Here is a 20,580-nt window from a genome sequence, read left to right as displayed (position 1 = left end):
AGTGAATGTCATACAACAGCGAATTTTAATAATGATCACTGAAAAGTTGAAGGCACATTAACCACAAACAAAATACTGACTGTTCTAAACAGATTATACGTGCCGGCTCATTTAATCATCACAGCCATGTTTTGATACAGATACTGTTATTATCCCCATTTTAAAGATAAAGAGACTGAGGCGCAGAGAATTGAAATAGCTGACACAAGTGTCACAGTGCAGTTTCAGCTCTTTAAATTCTCCGTGCCTCAATCTTCCGGTGGCAAAGCCCTGACGTCCCTACTTTTAACCATGCTACCAGGCAGAGTGGAGGACTACTGTGTGAAATTTACATTTGGAGTAGAATAACAATACACATAAAAACAAATCGTATCATTTTAAGGGGTGACAATTGCTTTGAAAAAAATAAAGCGTGATAAAGGGATACGGGATTCAGACCCATCAGCCAACACATCGTACCCCAGCCAACTCTGACTTGGAGCCCCTGGCTAGAAGATTCTTCCTTAAATGAAAACTGCCCTCCACGGTTCTACAGAGCCAGCCAAAATAGATGTCTTCTCTCTCCTCTGAAAAATGCCTCGGTTTGATGTAATTTGCTTGGCTGGACAGTGAGCACTGCCACGAGTCCTCAGCCATTTCTGGGTCCCTCGGCTCATCAGCCCGCTCAGCGCGAGATGACTGATACCCAAATTAGAAGTGAGCAATGGCCCACACAAGTAATCACCTTCCCCCAACTTTTCCCCATGGGGGTGATAACTTGGACCCCAAATGAAGTACATTCTCCTCACCTTGGCACCAAGGAAGCCACAGTCATTCCTCTGGCTGACAGCAATTTGTAGACACGGGTCTTTGTCGTTGGGCATTTACGAGGTTGCTAAGGAACAAATGCTCCGGTCAGAAAGGTCTCCAAAAGCAGCCTCCGTTTGTCACATCGCTTCAAATCATTTATTTTAGCCCACAAAGACATCGGTTGGGGGGTAGAGGGACGCTAAACATACAAGGCCCATTTCCGGAGATACTGGGAAAGTTTCGACTTCGGAAGCAGCGGCCGTCCCCAGCTCCCGCGCGTAAAGGTAGACCCACTCGCTTCTCATCTATAATCATTATGATTTGCAAGTAGGTGACTCATGGTCACTAGGCACTTAATAAGATGATTATTATCTTCCAGGCACTGCCCTAAGCATTATCTCATGTCATCCTTATAACCTCCCTGAGTGCTAGGTGCTATTATTCCCCAGTACGAAAATCAAGAAGAAGGGAAAAGTAGAATCAGCCAATATCAAAGAATTGCGAGTGGCAGAGTCAGAACTCAAACCCAGGTTGGTCTGGTGGCAAAGCCTTTGTGCTTAAGATTATAGAGTCTTTTGTTTTCAATTATCACATTTCAGATGGAAAAACGGGCGATGCTGAGACGGGGAAGGCACATTAGGAGGCTCCTGGAGCTTCATTCTGTGAAGTTCGTGAAAGGGGTTATGGTTGATGTCTGTAACCCACAGAAACCTTTTCATGCCAGGGGAAGTGGAAAGATTGCTTAGTCCCACAGTGATGGTTTTTGTCAGCTAAAACCTATACTTTGAATGTTCTCTAGAAGTCAGTGTGCCAGTGACTTTTCTATGTAGGAATTTTGAAAGAGTTCGTGAGATTAGTCCATTTTTACTGGGGTTTTACCAATATTCTTTTGAACAGGTAAGAAACACTGGTGTCCTCTTTCCTCTCTCCTCCATCCTCTCTCTCCAGCCCATGGTCAAGCCCTGTTCTCTCTTCTTTAAAAATGTTTCTCCAAAGTTAACTCCCCATTCACGGTCTTAATCAAACATGCATCACCTCACACTTGGCTTTCTGCTATCACTTCCTAACTAATCTCCACACTTCATTTCTTTCACTGAAAATCCTGCCTAAAAGCAAATTCCTCAAAACATCTCTGTCATCATATCACTCACCGCTCCAGAGTCTTCAGTGGCTCCCACTTGCCTGCCACAGAATTTCCCCTGTCACTTAGAACAAGCCTCTCTCGGGTCATGCTTTCCTTTTCCCCATCTGGTCACCACTCTATTTCTCACTAATTCCTTCCAATTCTGTTTTCCCCTGAAACAGAGTTGAACATTTAATTCCTGTTCTACTCAGGGTCAGGCACTTTGAGAGCCTGGACATTGTGGCTGAATAGATCCATATCCAGATTCTCGGCCACTTAGGAGCTGTGTGACTTTGGTCAAGTGGCTTGACCTCTCTGAGCCTCACTTTCTTTATTTGTAAAATATGGATACAAATGGTACCAAGGTAGGGTTTTGTTTTGTTTTGTTTTGTTTGAGATAAAGACTTGCTTTGTCACCCTCAGTAGAGTGCCCTGGCATCATAGCTCACAGCAACCTTAAACTCTTGGGTTCAAACAATTCTCTTGCCCCAGATTCCCAAGTACCTAGGACTACAGGCGCCCACTACAACACCCACCTATTTTTAGAGATGGGGGTCTCACTCTTGCTCAGGCTGGTCTCGAACCTGTGAATTCAGGCAATCTACCTGCCTCAGTCTCCCAGAGTGATGGGATTATAGGTGTGAGCACTGCGCCCGGCGCCACGGTAGGGTTTTTTTCAAGAAGTGAACAAAATGATGATGAGGAGGAGAAGAACGATGAAGACTAACATGTGTTTCGTGTTTGCTGAGTGCCAGGCACTGTTCTAAATATCATCTTAATGCTCACAGCAACCATATACCATAGATACTGTTATCTTCACAGTTTCACTGTTGGAAACTGAGGCACAGCCAGGTGAAGCAACTAAGTGCCACAGCCAGGATTCTCTACCACGGCTATCTGGCTCCACGGCCCTCATTCTTAGCCACACGCTATATACCATCTTCTCCTAGTAAACAGTCAAAACATGGTAACTGTTAACATGGTTCCATAATTGCTTATCTGAAATGCTTGTGGAGCCAGATGCATTGTGGAATTTAGAATTTGGAGAATTACAGAAAAGTTATGCTTGGCACATGCTATGTATTATGTAACACCTCAGTGGGAACTAAAGCAACAACTTACATCTCTCATAAACACACCCGCACATTCATACAAACAGAAAGGAAAAAAGAACTTTTGGTTAAAGCGTTTGGGGTTTCAGAACTGCAGATAAGAGCTGGTGGCTTATAGTAACAAAACTAGTAGGAATAATTATAGGCATAACAAAGGATGGCTGCCATGATGGTTACAACTTTCCTGGTTCTCTCGTTAGGGACGAGACATAGTAAAATGTACTAAAAAGTCTTTCTGTGTTCACTACGTGGAGGGGTCTGCACCTCGTGTCTCACATGGTTCTCTCTCTCTCTCTCTCTCCCCCTGCTCACAGTATGACTTCATGGAACGTCTGGATGGGAAGGAGAAGTGGAGTGTGGTCGAGTCGCCCAGGGAACGCCGGAGCATACAGACCCTGGTGCAGAACGAGGCCGTGTTTGTGCAGTACCTGGACGTGGGCCTGTGGCACCTGGCCTTCTACAATGATGGCAAAGACAAAGAGATGGTTTCCTTCAACACCGTTGTCTTGGGTAGGTGTGGGGTCTCAGGGAAGGTGGAAGTGTTCTGTGCTTCTCTGGAGAAGACACAGCCTCACAGGGGTTTCTACTGCAGACAACAAACCAGAATCTCGTGGTTGTGCTTCATGGAATCACCCACCTAAAGCTAGCACGGGGTAAAGTGGGAAATCTGCTTAACCCGTGAAAGAGCCACCCTTGGTCCCCAAGGATTCAGTCGTGGTTAAGAGTTTGGGTCAGACTGCCTGGGTCAAGTTCCAACCATACAACCTAAGCCTGGGGTCCTCAAACTTTTTAAACAGTGGGCCAGTTCACTGTCCCTCAGACCATTGGAGGGCCGGACTGCGGGCCCCAGGATGAGTCAGCTGCTAAGCAGGACAGGCAGAGGCAGCAAAAACACCCGGCAGGCTGGATAAATGTCCTCGGCGGGCTGCATGTGGCTCGCAGGCCGTAGTTTGAGGACACCTGAAAGCAAATCACTGGATTTTAAAAGCCTCATTTTCCTGATAGTGAAATAAAACTAACACAAGTGTCTATCTCATAGGACTATTATGAGGATTAAGGAAAATAAATATATAAATCTTTAAACAAGTAGTAGAACCAATAAACATTGGCCATTTATATCAGCTTGGAATTTCTCTTAAAATTGGAAGAAACCTCAAAATGAAAAGTTTTTTAAAACTTAAAAATAAATCAGGGATGGATATAGACCTGACTTCATTCTCAAGAAGTAAATCTCAAAATGCCTTAATTAAGCACTTGTCATTTTTTGGCATGTTTTATTCCTACTTTTTATTAGATATCAAGGTAAAAACTAAGGTTTTATCCAAAATTTCCTCTTAGTTTCACATGCAAACCCTAGCTTCAGGGGAGTTCATGAAGTTTTCTATAAATTTGAACAAATAAATTGTAGATATTTTCATTTAAATTACCTTGTGGGTTTTAATCTTCCTAATAGTAATAGTTGACCTCTGTAGAACCTCTGTGAACCAGGACAGATTATTAGACCTATTTCACAGAGGTTCAAAAAGCTGAGTCTCAGCTCAGCACCTATAGCTCAGCAGCTAGGACGCCAGCCACGTACCCCAGAGCTGGCAGGTTCGAACCAAGCCCAGGCCTACCAAACAACAATGACAACTACAACCAAAAAATAGCCAAGCATTGTGGTGGGCCAGCTACTTGGGAGGCTGAGGAAGAGAATCACATAAGCCCAAGAGTTTGAGGTTGCTGTGAGATGTGATGCCATGGCACTCTACCCAGGGTGACATAGTGAGACTCTGTCTCAAAAAAAAAAAAAATGAGAGCTGAGTCCCTCCAAGTCCCAGAGTGTGGAAATGACAGAAATGGCCTGGGATTCTCAGCCTTGTCCTCTGCCTTTGTACAATGCCATGTGTCCCCACAATTTACACTGAAGAAGCCTAGATAGGGGGGTTTCTGAAGGAAAGAACTGGTAGCTCCAGGATTAAATCCCAGACTCTCTTGCCCACATTTTAGCAATTCACTTACCTCCCTGAACCTCAATTTCATCATCTGTGAAAGGGTAATAACCATGTCCACAAAGTACAGGGTGATGTGAGTATCAGGATAAGTGGAAGTGTCTGACGTGGAACTCGGTAGTCACCACATCTAAATGAAAGCCAATGATTTCTTTAGGAAAGAAATGTTTCCTATGGAGGTGTTTTCTCTCTTGACTGCATTTTAGGAACTTTTCTATTGGTCCCATGGATTTTCCTGAGGGACTCCCTGATTCTGGAAGGAGCTGTATAATCTAACCTGAAATTCTTTAGGCAACTCTGATGACAATTCTTCATTAAGGAACACAACTTCAGAATGGTGTAAAATCACATAGGCTGTTGGTATTTGACCAAAGTATTAAAGTCAATCCTTAGTCCCTCTGCAAGGAAGGATTGACCCTAACAAGGCTAGCCAAATGCTCTAAAGCAGGAGTTGGCACACTCCAGCCCATGGGTCAAATCTGGCCCACTGCCTGGTTTCTATGAATAAAGTTTTATTGGAACATAGCCACGTTCATCTGTTTACATATATGGCAGCCTTCCCACTGTAATAGTTGCAATAGTTGCAACAGAGTTGCAAATAGTTACAGTAGTTGCAACAAAGACCATATGGCCCACAAAACCTAAAGAGTTACTATCTGTCCCTTTCAGAAAAAGTTTGCCCATCCCTGCTCTCAAGTAATGTCTTAAACTTTGTATAATGAAAGTTACCAGAGAAGTACTCTAGGGAAGGAAAATTTCTCAGATCAGGTTATGTGCTGATGAAGAAATAAACAGTATTAAAGAGTAGAGACCCATTCACAGCAGAAAGAAACTAGAACAAATTTGGAAATCATTTGAGATGTTGAGATTTTTAAAAATCTTTCGTTTAAGAACATGATGAGAAATGACTTCCTTTTTGTCACTTTGTGTTCAAACTCAAAAGGCTTGACACGTACATGACAGCACACACCGCGCATAGCAGCTGGCTCAGCTGGGCTCTGCAAGATCTCAGGGAAATGGTTAAGTATGATAGTTATGGTTAAGTATGAATGTTAACTCAACAGTTAGAGGGTGTTGACGAGGACCCTGCCCCTGTAATATGCCTTCTGTGTCCCTCAGCTTAGTCAACCAGGCAGCTTTGGGAGGTAAGTACTCTTGCTATACGCTTCCCCTTCCAGTGGGGAAAACCAAGGCTGAGAGAAGTTAAACAGCACGTCCAGGGTCACACACAGCCAGTGAAAGGTGAAGTCCGGATTCAGTCTTTCCAGAACCTGTGCTCTTTCCCACCAGATTTCACTGGATTCTAGCCAAATTAATTCCCTTCCCTCTGAACAGGAAGCTTTCTGGGAGTCAGATTATCTCAGAAGGGCCAGTTCCTCCTTTTCCCTTCTCCCCACAGACACAGACGGGGAGTGGCAGTGAGAGGCGCTCCCCCAGGCCACTCCCCTCCCAGGCCTGGCAGGGCCGGGAATAGCAGTCCTCCCAAGAGGATTTCTCTGGTCTGGACTGTGGCTCAAAGAGAAAGTCAAAGGTAATCGGCCTAATAGCTGGGCAGACACCTTGATAGAGCAATGATAGTAATTGGCTTGAAATGCAGGGGAAAGAACAGTGTTTTCCTTGGTTCAGAGGTTCTCCCACACACACCTATCATCAGAACAGACTCCATCAGGAGCAGCCAGGAGCGCAGAAAACCCCTGTGTTATGAAACAGGAGGAAAGATGTGAGACGGGTGTCAACCAGCCATCACGCTAAATATACCTTTGACTCAGGGAGGTCTTTTGATATGTTTCGGAGAGAAGCGGCCTGCTCTCAGGAAATGAGTTTCATCTCAGGGGACAGCAGAGCGGCTCTTGTAAAGCACAGCGCCAGCCTCCACTTGGGCAAAGTCCTATCTCCTTGGCTCACTCTTTGGCCATTTTTTCCTCAAGAAAACTTAAACCAAGTTGACAAAAAGGAAAACTGATGTTCTCTCCCTAGTAATAGTTAACAAAGTGTTAAAGAAAGAGGGCAGAAAAGTGGGGTCCTTTACAATCAGCGGTTCTCATCCTGTGGGTCGTGACCCCTTCATAACAATGAAAATGCATCATGGCATTAGAGAGGTGCCACGTAATTGGTTTTTTCCCTCAAAAACTATCAAAGTGCTTCAAATATGAGACCTCAGGAAAATTAAATGAAAAATAACTCTTTCTGTGTGTGGTATAAGCTTTGTCTATTTTGTACTTTTCTGCCCTCCTATGCCCACGTGCACACAGACACACACTTTGACAACTGTTCACCAAGCACCTCCCGTGTACCAGGCATTTAGATACCTCAGTGACCAGTTCAGATGGTCACTTTACACTTCCTTGGGGAGTGTAAAGAGAGAAGACAGACCACAAAAAGGCAATAATGGGAATTACAGCAACAAAACTCGGATTGAGGAAAGTGAGGCAGGAAGACATCTGGGAACTAAATATTTTCTAAACTAAGATGTAAGGATAAATACCTCCAGCCGAGGGAAGAGACTATGGCAAGACAAAAGTCCTTTTCCATGAGTCACAGGTGACCAAGAGTCCCTGGGCCTTCACTGCTTGATTTCCAAAGATGTAAGTTTCGAGAATAAGGATCTTTGGACTTGGGAATATTGATTTCCACCAAACCATGCCCAGCCCAGATGCTCAGTGAGAAGCAATAGCCACCTGGTTGTAGGAGTGACTTCAAAAAATGCAGGCTGGGTAATGCAGGCTGTTCTTCTGTTTAAATTTTTCTGTTGTTCCTAGTGGTTCCATAATAAAGCCCAAGTCCTCTGCAATGGCCTGCAGGGCCCAGAATGATCTCTCCCCCTGCCTGGATCTCTCCAGAATCAACTTATGTCACTCTCTCCCTCCCTCTTGTTTACTACCCTCCAGCCACCTTGAATGCACATCCTCTCCTCACCTCAGGGCCTTTGCACAAGCTGCCCCTCCTGCCTGGAATTCTCCTCCTCCCAGCTCTTCACCTGCCTGTTCCAGCCCATCCTCCAGTGTCACCTGCACAGAATAGAGAGGCCTTCCCTGCCCATCCTTTCTAAGTAGCTTCCTCCTGTTCCCCCATCCAAGTATCCTATTCTCTTCAAAGCACCTAATCACAATTTTTACTTAATTTGTCTGATTTTTTTCTTTTGATGCTTGTATTCTCTGCAACAGTGGAAAGTCCTATGAGGGCAGAGAACTTACCATGTCTGTTTCATCCACCTGGGTATCACTAATCCTGGTATGGTGCCTTGCTCAGTTAATAGATTCAGTCATCTGTCAGGAATGAGATAGGTCTGAGATCGTACCTTAATTACCTGCCACAGTTTCAGGGATGCCTTCAGAAGACATAAAACTCCTGGTCAGAGACAAGTTCCTCAAGCCCTGGTGCCCTCGGGGTAACACAGAGGGTGGGGCAATGCTTGTTCATGCTTAGGGGTGCAGGGCAGGAGAGAAACCTTAGCTCACCTTATGGAACCTGGGTCTAAAGAGTGGGCTGTGAACACACTTGTCCATTGCTCCAGGGGGGGCCTGATCTTCATTATACTGGATAATAAGTAAACCTGCCCTTTGCTCTGGAGAGAAATATGCTCTTATTTCCCAAGGCTGTTCCCTATCCTGACTTCCCTGAAAAGATAGTTCAGAACTAAAGCAATTGGTGCCTGTGCTTGTAAGACAATCCGATATTCGAGCGACTCAGGGAAAATGTCTCCAACACCATGTGAAATTAGGTGGGTAGCCCCTGAGATGCTTCTCCGTCCACATGGATCGAGTCGGGCTCAAGGAGTCTCAGCCTGCAATGTTAATTGTCACACATTAAGAAAACTGGCTTGATGGTGCCTGTAGTCTTTTGCCCAATTTTGAAAAAGCAAGTATATGCTTTGAGTTCTCAGAGCTCCAGAAAAGAGGTATAGTCCGGTTCTGGAAGAAGAGAACTGAGCAGTGAAACTCTGTAGAAAGAAAGTGAGTAGTTCAGTTCTTCAGTTCAGGGTGGGATTAAATGGCAAGTTAGGTTTAAAGGCAACATGTCCTGTAACACTCTCGCGTGACTCCATCAGGAACGACTAGACTTCTCAGTCTTTCATGCCACCTCAGGGAGTCGATGTCCTCGGCTCTCCCAGAGTGATATCATGTCACACTGGGGACATAGTGGCTTGTATTTCCCCTTTCATCATCTTAATAATTTAGAAACTAGGCTCAGCACCAGTATCTCAATGGTTACGGCGCTGGCCACATACACCAAGGCAGACGTGTTCAAACATGGTGTGGGCCTGCTAAACAACAATAACAACTGCAAGAAAAAAATAGACATTGTGGCAGGTGCCTGTAGTCCCAGCTACTTGGGAGGCCGAGGCAAGAGAATCACTTAAGCCCAAGAGTTTGAGGTTGCTGTGAGCTGTGATACCACAGCACTCTACTCAGGGTACATAGTGAGACTCTGTCTGAAAAACAAAATAACAATAATAATTTAGAAACTAAAGGTCTAAATGTGTTTTGTTTGAATTTGGGGCAAAATGAGGATAATAACAATAATTTTTAAAGAATATGACTATTTCTGTGCAGACCAAAATCAACATGAAAAAGTTCCAAAATGATTCCTTTGAAGGGATTCAGAGTACACACAGATAGGTAAATCATCAAATAAGATGTTATCTAGGTTAGAGAAAATGGGAACTAATTGATTTTCATGAAAAATAAGATCTGCAGAAGCTAAACCTAAGAGGACTCTTGTGTGGCGTTAAAACAAACCTGCGGCTCAAAGGACCCCAATTGCGCCTCAGTTGGCCAGTCTTGCGTCTTTGGATTTTTCTTTTATTAGAATTCCTTAAAGCAGGGAATGTATTTACTCTACAAGCCTGAAACTATGTAAGAATCACTGCTCCCATTTTAAGGAATCCCTTTCTATACCTGAGGCTAAAACCCGATACCCCAAATGTCAGACCGAATCCTAAATCTCAAAGGGGAATGAGTGGAGGAGGTGTGGTTAGAGTGCTTAAAAACTTCTCAACATTCCAACATGAGAGCTTTCCCAATTTTTGAATCTACACTGGTAGTTTGTTCTGAAAAAGCAGAAGTTTCAGCAATACCAGCCCTACATGGCTGCCTGCATTCATCCGATGGAGAGTGGTGATCACTTCCATGCACTGGCCACGCTGACCTGGTCCCCAGCAGTCCTGCTCTCTGACGTCACTCATTCGGGTGCCCTAAAGGTCCTGTGGAGCAGTGGTCCTCGACCTTTTTGGCACCAGTGACAGGTTTCATGGAAGACAATTTCTCCACAAAGCGTATGTCCAGGGAGGGGTTGGTTTCAGGAAGATGATTGAAACGCATTACATCTCCATCTCGGGTCATGAGGACTTGAATTCTCACAGAAGTGCTCAGCCCAGACCCCGCCCATCTGCAGTTTGCAGTGGAGTTCACGCTCCCAATGCTGCTGCTGATGTGACAGAGGGCGGAGCTCCGGGGTGATGTATAAGGATGAGCGGCTGTACATGCAGAGAAAGCTTGACTCACTTGCCCACCACTCACCTCCTGCTGTACAGCCCCATTTCTTTTTTTTTTTTTTTTTTTTTCAGTTTCTGGCCAGGGCTGGGTTTGAACCCACCACCTCCAGCATATGGGGCTGGCGCCCTACTCCTTGAGCCACAGGCACCACCCCAGCCCCATTTCTAATAGGACACAGACTGGTAACGGTCCATGGCCAGGGTTGGGCACTGCAGCCCTAGAGACATCTGAGGTTACTACCACTGGTCTTTAAAATGGCAGGTGCCTAATTATTAAAGTACTGCACCAACAGGCAGAGGGCAAGGTAACTGCTGAATTTCTGTCTTTCAGATTCGGTGCAGGACTGTCCACGTAACTGCCACGGGAATGGCGAATGTGTGTCTGGGGTGTGCCACTGCTTCCCAGGCTTCCTAGGAGCGGACTGCGCCAAAGGTAAGTGCCACCACGTCCCTGCCGTGACTAGAAAACAGATGAGAGGATTCTCCAGTGTTGACAGAAGGGGCACCCAAGTACCCTTCCCTACAAGAAACCCACCCATGCTGAGAGGCCTCAGCCTTTGGCAAACAGAAGGCTTTGATATATGACCATTGGCCAACATACCTATAGGAGCAGGGCTGTTATCCTTGGCACCAAGGTGTGCTGAGAAGAAAGATTTGCTAAAAATGAGATGGTCGGATTTCCTGTAAAAGCAGAAGTGAATTACTATCACTCCTTTCTTATAATCATTAACTTCTATGTAATGGAAGATTAAGCATCTCAGGGTTAGTAAATTTCATTCATTCTGGCCAGCTACCCTCTTAATCTAAGAAGTGCTATTTATCTTGGTGAAATCGGTTTTAAATTGTATTATTAATTTATCTACACTGCACAGAATGGCTGGGACCCTGGGATTTGGGGGGGAAGGGTAATATAAGAAAGAAAATGACTATCACACAGACCGAGAATTAGGGGCTACACACCCAGCTTGCCAGAGACCTTCAGCATGACCTTCAAGAGGCTCTATGAAAGGCAAGTGTCATGGAGAGCAGGGCAGCTCATACATTTTAGACATGCCACACACACACACACAAGCGTATATGTCTAGATAACTGCAAATACAAAATTAAGACGAAACTTCCACAAAACAATATTTACCACTATCCCATGGTCCTTTTCTACTCCATTCTATTTTGTAAAAGACTGGTTATGACCCTTTCAACACTGATCCCCACCCACCAGTAAATCATACCCCAATCTGAGAAACAGTGATGGGCAGGCGAGGAGTCCTTGCTGAGGAAGTGGGAAATCCGGGGTTCCCAGCTCTGCCACTGAGCGGCTCTGACCTTCAGTGAGTGATTTAACATTTCTGAACCCTGGGTAGCACCTGTGGCTCAAGGAGTAGGGTGTTGGCCCCATATACCGGAAGTGGCGGGTTCAAACCCCGCCCTGTCCAAAAAAAAAAGAGCTAACATTTCTGAACCTTGGTTTCCTTACTGGGAAAACTGAAGAGTTAAACCTCCCAAGTCCATGGTGTAAGATAACACACACAAAGCTCTTAGCAGGGCACGTTGTGATTTTCTGATTTATTTATTATTTATATATTTAAATAATCTTTCCATCATTTTTATGTGCACTTCATTAAAAGACCCTCCTGCCTTGACATGCTGCGAGGCAATCATTAATAAAGCTGCTCTGTAAATGCTAAATGGGGCCACTCCTTTTCCCACTCTTGGGATAATTGCTCAGAAAAATAGTCTCAGTATTTCTAAGCTGTAAGAGTCCCGTCCTGACGAATGCTAACCACTATGTGAACAGGCCTTTTTTGTACTTGAAGTTCTGGATTTGGTGGTACCTGCTTGAGACTAACCCCTAAAGGGCACCACTTACAGACATGTCCTCTGTCACAAGGCACAGGGAAACGTTGGGTACACTTGAAAAGAAAGCAAGAAGCCACCAAACAAGTCTCTGCGTCAGGCTTAGCACAGTCTGCTGCTGGCACGGGGACCCACCAGCAGAGTGGAAACAGAGACTGGAGCTTCTCCCGGGGCCTCGCACAGGCTCTGCTGGAGCGAGGGGAGTGGCACATTTGTCACCCTGCCAAGTGCTTTTCCTAGCGAAGGCTTGGAAGCAAAACCTCACCATCATCTGAATGACTTTCCTTGTGTAATCTAATTTTCCTGGGAGTGAAGACATTAATGAGAGGAAGGACGGAGTAGCCCTTTTATATGTGGCTGCAAATGGGCTGAACTCTCAGCCGCGTGGCCTGTGAGCTGTAAATGTATATTAACACTGACACACATCGATGTATTATTAATCTGAAAAACCATGTGTGCTCTGCCTGCACATCCAGTTACTGGCCTTTTAAACCTAAGTACCCCGGCCATTTAAGAACTCTCCGCTCCAAATCCATTTGCAGATGAGCGTCCATTCTGCATTATGGATCTGTAATGGGGTGTGCATTTAGCTGCTTAAAAGGACTCTCGGTGTGTGTTTGGCATTCACCACCTGTGCTGTGGCCGGGCGCACACTCCGAGTGTGCATTAGCCCTGGTGTATAATTGATCCTTGCGAAACCAATATCGAGTGGCTGTTAAGAGGAGTTTCCCCTCCATACTCTGCTGCTGTTCCTGAAATCAGGCTTTGAACGTGTATGTTTTAATTTAGCTGGTGATGCGCACAGTGGACAGAACTGAAGTATTTAAAGAATAAAATGGCTTTCCATTGTTTCCCCGTTTATTCTGGGAAAAGTTGGCTTAAGAATCTTGGGAGTCAGATTCTGCGTCTTGGCTCTAAAGATGTTTCTCCCTGGTATTTGTTAAATGGCCACAGTTTAAGCTACTCGCTTGTGGACAGAGCTGATTTTCCCCATGTTCTCAAACCCTGTATGCTGATCTTTAATCCTGCGTGTTTCACCTTCGTTAATTTTGCCAAATTCATGGGCCATAAATATTATTATTAATAGTTATTAAGTACTGAATATGTCCCAGGCACGGTGCAAAGAACTTAACCCATATGTTGTGTTCATCTTCACATCAACGATATAACTTCAGTTGCCACGTCATTGTTACATAGATACATTTATTTGAGAAGAAACAATGTCAAAACCAGACATCAAAAAGAGAAAACTGGAATCAATTATCATAAATAGGAAATGTTAGTGCCGCCTCGAACGCTGTCCTGACAATCATATTCTCACCATGATGGGCATGCAACCCAAGCCAGCTCTGACACACGTCTGTCACCTCAAGAATCCCAAAGCGGATGTGAGCACACATTAGCCAGCCTGATTTCTAGAAAGACTCAAGTCTTGAAATCCTCATATAGTCAGTATTGGCCCCGACAGTAACAGAAGTCCCTAAATGCACCTGTGGAAAGACGTGGGCAATAAATAAAAAGAAGTAAATAGATTAAATGTACCAGCTTCAAGGGAGGAAATCTAATGATTGGCACCTGATTTCTTCTGATACGTTAAGCCTGTACTTCTCATTGTTTGAAAATAACAACTAATTGCTATTAAGTACTAAATATGTCCCAGGCACTGTGCAGAGAACCCATACAGTTTTATTCATCTTTATAGCAACAATATGAGGTAAATCTTATTTTAACCAATCCTCCCCCTACCAATTTTTCAACTTTTTTTTTTTTTTGCCATTTGTGGCCAGGGCTGGGTTTGAACCCACCACCTCTGGTATATAGGGCCAGCGCCCTACTCCTTTGAGCCACAGGCACTGCCCCAATTTTTCAAATTTTTATATTAAGCTCATTTAAAAACATTGGAGTGGGGACAATGTCTCACTCTTTCACTTGGGCTAGAGTGCAGGACATCACAGCTCACTGCACCCTCCAACTCCTGGGCTCAAGCCATCCTCCTGCCTCAGCCTCCCGAGTCCCGGGGACTACAGGCACCCACCACAACACCAGGCTAATTATTCCATTCTTTGCAGAGACAGGGTCTCTCTCCTGTTTACACCTGTCTCAAACTTCTGGTCTGAAGCAATTCCCCACCCCCACCCTACTTTGGCCTCCCAGAGTGTCAGATTACAGGTGTGAGCCACTCCAGCCAGCCTGGGTTCATTTTAGACTTGCAGACAAGTTGCAGAAAATAGGGCATTGAAGTTTCCATACAGAATGTACGCAGCTTCCCCTTGTGTCAACGTTGTAAATGTCCACAGTTCAATTGCCAAAACCAAGGAATTAACACCCACACGGTGCTATTGGCTAATCTACAGACTTTTTGCTAATTTTGCCCTTTCATTTGGGTCTAGGATCCCTTGCTGCAATTTAGTTGCCCATCTCCTTGCACGTCCAGCTGGTGACAGGTCCTCAGTCTTTCCTTGTCATTCATGACTCTGATGCTTTTGAAGAGAGTTGGTCCAATGTTTTGTAGCACATCTCTCCACTGGGGTTTGTCTAACCTTTTCTCATGATTAGATTGAGGTTATACATTTTTGGCCGGATGCTATGCCCTCCTCCGTGCATCATATCAAAGACACACCTGCAATTTGAATAAGGAAGAAAATTAAAATGTGGTTTTCCATGTGCATGTGTGTGTGTGTGTGTGCTCCTTTGTTCTCCCTTACACCTAAGGCAGCCTAGAAGGTTCTATCCCAGGGGTCCTACACAGTTTCTCAGTGGCTATGACAAGTTGCCTCTCACAAACGACTTTGGAGCCCCAGAAGCTCCTGGGTGTTAGCAGGAGCAAGGTGGAGCAGACGGGAGGAGTGATGGGCTTGCACACGCAGAGAGGACAGACAGCTGGGCCCTGCTGCCCAGCGCCGGGCAGCACATCCCCAGCCGCGGCCAGCAACCGTTTCCCTTCTTTCTTGATAAAACCTTTAAGAGGCCCAGAGCAGAAGGTCCCCACTCATCACAAATTCACATTCCCCTTTGTTCCTTCGCTGACAGCTGTGCCCGGGATGCCTTGAGTTCTGCCAGTTGCCGTGACTGCAGGCAGCAGGCAGACTCAGGGCCTCCTGCCAGGGGGAGAATTTGCCACGTTAGCAAGTGAGTCTCCCATCACATCCAAGCAACCGGCTATGTGTCCAAGTGACAGAAATACGGATTTACTCCTTTGACCTCGCGCTGCGCCTCGCGTGCCCTCAGATGTGCAGTGCAAACAGCAGCTCCTTGTCTTCTTATGAAGCTGCCATTCCGCATCAGACATCTGAAGACATCCTCGCAGTGAACAGAGGCACCCGTCAACGTGCACTGGCCCAGCATTTATTCCACAGCCCTCACTGTGCTGGGGCCCCTGGGAGGCTCTGAAGGCAAAATGACCCTCACATGAGAAGAACACACAGTGGTTCTAAAACATCATTCAAAGGCAGGTGAGAGGAAAGAACTTCGTGCATTCAGCAGATGCTTACCATGATGTGCCTCCCAGGAGTCAGGGCCGAGCACGGGAGCCGTGGGGCCTGCCTTCCAAGGGCTTCCAGTCCGATCCATGCACATTTAAAGCCAATGGATGATGTAAACTTCAGTCCAGGATGCTGTGATGCAGACTCTGAGTGCAGCCCGTGGACCGCAGGCAGATCATTTCAGGACTGGTACTGATCTGTGGTGTTGATGTTATGAAAAGGACTCGTGGAGCTTTTCTTTTGCTCATCAGCTTTCATTAGTGTTTGCGTATTTACTGTGTAGCCCAAGACAACTCCGAGTCTTCCAATGTGTGGCAGAAAAGAACAAAGGTTGGACACCCAGGAGCTCACGATGCAATGAGGTGTGTGTGTGATGAATGGGAGAGAAAGTCGCCCAGTGGGGTCTTCAAGGATCAACTGTGGAAGTCTACTAGGGCAGAGGTACGTGCAATTAAGGGACGTACTACACTCACAGGTCTTGAGGGGGAGGCACGCCAATCAGAGTGCCACGTGGGAGCAGCTCCCAGGGATTGGGCTCAAGCGGGCAGTTGGGAAGCCAAGAAAAGTGAGGACCCCGGGTCCAGCGCCACTCAGGATGCAACAAAAGGCCAGAGGGAAATTCACTGCTACATTTGAATGACACTAGGTCACAGCCAAGGAAGACAAGCGGGGAACCTGTGGCTGGAGCCAGCCTTATCACAGGGTCCCACCTGGTCGCCTGGGCCTGTCTGTGAGGATGTCAACTTCGGGAAAACTTAAAGTTTGTTTTTAAAACTCACGATAATGAGGATCTTTGGAAATAGCCAATTAGTATCAGGGAATATGGAGAAAATTCCACAGCAAAAGATTCTAGCAGAGGAAGCACACTGAAGAGTGTGTCTCGGGATAGAATTTCATTAATTCGGGAACATAATAAGCAATCTGTTCCGATCCACAGCTTGAGGAAAAATGGCATTTCTTCCCTGGTAATTTGCACCATTTTCCATCAGGCGCCTCTCCTGTCCAGCAGTAGTTGTGTTGATTATTCAAGTTATCGTTTATTCTACAGTTTTTGTTATTACCATTCCCCTCACATGGCTTTCTCATTACGTTAATGCTGTTTGTTGCGAGCTAGAGGTTTCTGTAATTATTATTCCTTTTCCTTTTATTCGCTCTTCTTTGCAGGCCTTAACTTCAGATGCTTCCCAGCGTTGTTTGTAAAGCAGCCTTGCGTTTCCAAAGAGAGCCGAGGCTTCTGGTTTTTCTGGGTTGGCGCTCACTCACTTGGGCTGAGCGCGAGGCCCCAAGCTGCAGCAGAGAGAGACGTAAGACGCTGGAGTCTTGGTTGTTAGGTGTATTTAATAGCTATTAGAGATGACAACTCCTGCTGCCAAACAGCTGTTAGTGGAGGCCCAGAAATGCCACCACCACAGGAACATAAAGTCTTCTCTCTGGGGGTTGGTTTCAGCTCCTACTCAGCTTCTGGGAGCCTTGAAAAAAGAAAACGAGAATCCTGCCATTTTTCTCCAGTTAACTGGCAAATGTACCCACTACCCCGTCCCTCAGGGCCACGTGCTAGCACTAAAATCAAATTATCATCACCATCATCGTCAGAGCTGACGACGACTGAGTTCTATGTGCAATCACCATGGTGGGCAACTGCATCACGAGCCCATTCATTCATCAGCAGTCCTGCTCTATAGATGACCGTCATCCCCTTTATAGATGAAGAGAGTGAGGATGGCTCAGCAAGGCTAAGTAACTAGCTCTCGATCACTTGGCTCAGGCCAGGTGCCAGGGCTCACACCTGTAATCCCAGTACTCTGGGAGGCTGAGGCAAGTGGATCACCTGAGCTCAGGAGTTACAGACCAGCCTGAGCTAGAGCAATAACCCATCTCTTAAAAACTAGTCAGGCATTGTGGTGGGTGCCTGTAGTCCCAGCTACTTGGGAGGCTAAGGCAAGAGGATTACTTGAGCCCAAGAGTTTGAGGTTGCTTTGAGCTATGATGCCATAGCACTCTACCCAGAGGGACAGAATGAGACACTGTCTTTAAAAAAAAAAAGCAAGGAAATGGTATTGTTGGGATTAACACCAAGCAGTATTGGTATTAAACACACTGCTGCTCTCCTCAGATACCTTCGATGGTCATCAAGCTGTGGCTTAAAGACCTGTGTCCAGGGAGATTGTTAAAAATGCATATCCCCAGGTTCTTCCCGTGTGCCAGCTGATACTGACTCAGAGGACTGGTGTGTGGCTGGGAAGTGCCTTTTGGCAAGCTCCCAGGGGATCCTGGTGCACAGGGTCAGGTGCCACATTCTGAGAATAAAGATCCCATTCCTCAGAATGATGTTCAAGGTTGTCCATGATCTAAGCTACTCTTGCACCATCACCTCCCACTATGGCTACAGGTTCCAGATAATTACTCTTCAAAAAGCATGAGGCCCCGATGCCTCCTCCTTGCTCATGCTGTCTTCTCAGGGGAAGGTTCTTGTTAACTCTAGCCTTTTCTGCCAAACTGTTGCTCATCCTGAAGGCAAGCTCACAAGTTATCCCCTCCCAGAAGCACCTCACTGTCACTTGGCCATTGGCGGTGGTCCCAGCTACATGCCATGCCGTTCTCTAGCTGGGCAGTCACAGCAGTTTCCTCTGCCGAGCCCAAGCTCCCAGCAGTCTTCACGGGACCTCTCTGGACCTCAGTTTGTGCCCAGGACATAGATGACACCCACCACATGCCTGGGGACCTGGATTTAGGGGGCAAGGCTTACGAATTAGAAAATTACTTAAAATTACTCTTTGAGCCTCGATTTTCTCATCTATAAAACCGGGACAGTAGCAGTAATACCTCCTGCTTTACTGTAAGAACTACCAAGTAAATATGGAGAAATTCTGTAGAACTGTGCTTGGCACGTATGAAATGTTGGCTAGACTTAACTTTCAAAACAAGACTTTGAAATCATTGTTATTCCTGTTTAACGGGGAAAGGAACAGAATCTTAGAGAAAGTAAGCTCCTTGGCTGAGGTCACATAGCAGGGCCAGATTTTGAGGTCTTGTCTGCCTGACTCTGGCACTGGTGACCTGGCTAAAGGGACATCCTGAATCAAAGGCAGTGACCACTGTCAAAGTCCCCAACATTACATACTGCCAACAGTTTGGGCTGTCCAACCCTCTTGCTGGCTCTGCCTCACAATCTGTTTTCCTGCCTCCCTCTACACACCAGAGAGCAATGACAAAAGATCTTAGTCCCCTCCCTGGGGTCAGAGGGGTCCTCATCACCACCCCCAGGAACTTCCTGTCTCGTGAAAGGTACTCAGATCCCAACTGTCCTTCCTACCTCCTTTGGACCCTCCAACGAAGACACTTGCCCCCCCCCCCAGCTCATCCTCACAATCCCAGTGACTGCAGATGGGCCAGGGACCATGCCACTGCCCCAGGAATGTTCCACAGCCTGATGCAGGTTGGCATGTGAATCCCACCTCCCCTTCCTCCCATTCCTGACCCAAGGAAACACACAGGACTTCTTTGGCCACAAAGTTTTAGGACAAGGGGCTTGAAGCAGCTGTACTTGGTATATGCTTTTGAAGAAAGTGACTGAGCAGAGGCACTTGGCAAAGTCACATTTGAGAAAATTCACATTTGAGAAAACAGCATAAGGAGAATTGCTACCACCTGTTGAAGTCAAATACATACCCGGCACCGTGCAAAGGGCTTAACGTGACTTCTCCCCTTTCACCCTGACGTCGTGTGTGGTGCTCATCCCTATGATGCAGCTCAAGAAACTGAATCTCGGGAGAGTTAGGGCACTTGTCACATCTGGTTTTTGAAGTATATTCTTTATCCCTGGATTATTAATACCCACATGTGAGCACTCGTGAGAATCATCTGCTCACACACAGATTGCCAGGCTCCACCCAGAATTTCCCGTTCAGTAGGTCTGAGGTACTAGCATCAGCTTCTGGAGTCTGCTAAGTAACTGAACTCTCAAACCCCATGCCAGACCTTCTGAATCAGAACCTACCAGGACCCCCAGAGGACTCCTGTGTACAGACAAGGAATCAGATGACATTGGCCTTGAACTCCAGTAAGTCTGCCCAAATTGCACGGCGACAGAGTTGGTAACATCACCGTCTACCTTCTGCTTTTCCCTGGCCTGCTGAGGGGATGTGTGGGGCCTCCTGCCTCCTGACTTCAGAAGTTGCCGTGCACACTGATTGGTGGCTGCAAGTGGCCTCCAAAGCTTGGCTTCTTGTGATATTCTCACACTTGCCACGTTACCAAACAGAAATCACTCATGGTCAGCCCTCCTCCTAGTTACATTTTTTTTTCTAAAATTAAACTTTTTTTCCTTTTTAAACTACTAGAGGAGTAGGAGAGCAGCCCCAGAAAGCAGAAAGCCTAACCCTAGATAATCAGTGTTATGAAAACCTTCTGTGCTGGGAAATAAACCAGCTGAAAACAGGTCACAGGGGATGGGAGGCAGGCAGGAGGCTGCTTGGCTCTGTCTTATCTCTTATGATGCGACTAATTGGAACAATTATTTTCCTAATGAAAATAGTGATAATAAACTCATATCTATTGATTTCTCACAATGCACCAGGCACAGTCCAGAGTACTTCATGTGCACGAGCTCCTTTCTTCCCCTTGTCACTATAGGGTAGGTTCCCCAGAATTCTCATCCCACTTGAAAATAAAGCAATTGGCTCGGCGCCTGTGGCTCAATTGGCTAAGGTGGTGGGTTTGAATCCAGCCTGGGCCC

The 20,580-nt window shown here is 46.0% G+C and overlaps 1 protein-coding gene across 2 annotated transcripts in view; it reads left to right on the top strand.

Moving 5' to 3' along the window:
* The window catches only part of TENM2 (teneurin transmembrane protein 2), a 945,756-nt gene that overhangs the window by 778,550 nt on the left and 146,626 nt on the right, over nt 1–20,580 (top strand). For both annotated transcript variants that reach the window (XM_023514814.1, XM_023514817.1), the window contains 2 exons: nt 3,339–3,534; nt 10,841–10,942. In XM_023514814.1, coding sequence (XP_023370582.1) covers nt 3,339–3,534; nt 10,841–10,942 — 298 coding nt within the window. The remainder of the gene's footprint in view (nt 1–3,338; nt 3,535–10,840; nt 10,943–20,580) is intronic.

Source organism: Otolemur garnettii, unplaced genomic scaffold (assembly GCF_000181295.1).
Source record: "Otolemur garnettii isolate 467f Iridium unplaced genomic scaffold, OtoGar3 scaffold00003, whole genome shotgun sequence".
Classification (NCBI taxonomy): Eukaryota; Metazoa; Chordata; class Mammalia; order Primates; family Galagidae; genus Otolemur; species Otolemur garnettii.
This window is presented reverse-complemented; position numbering and strand designations above follow the sequence as displayed.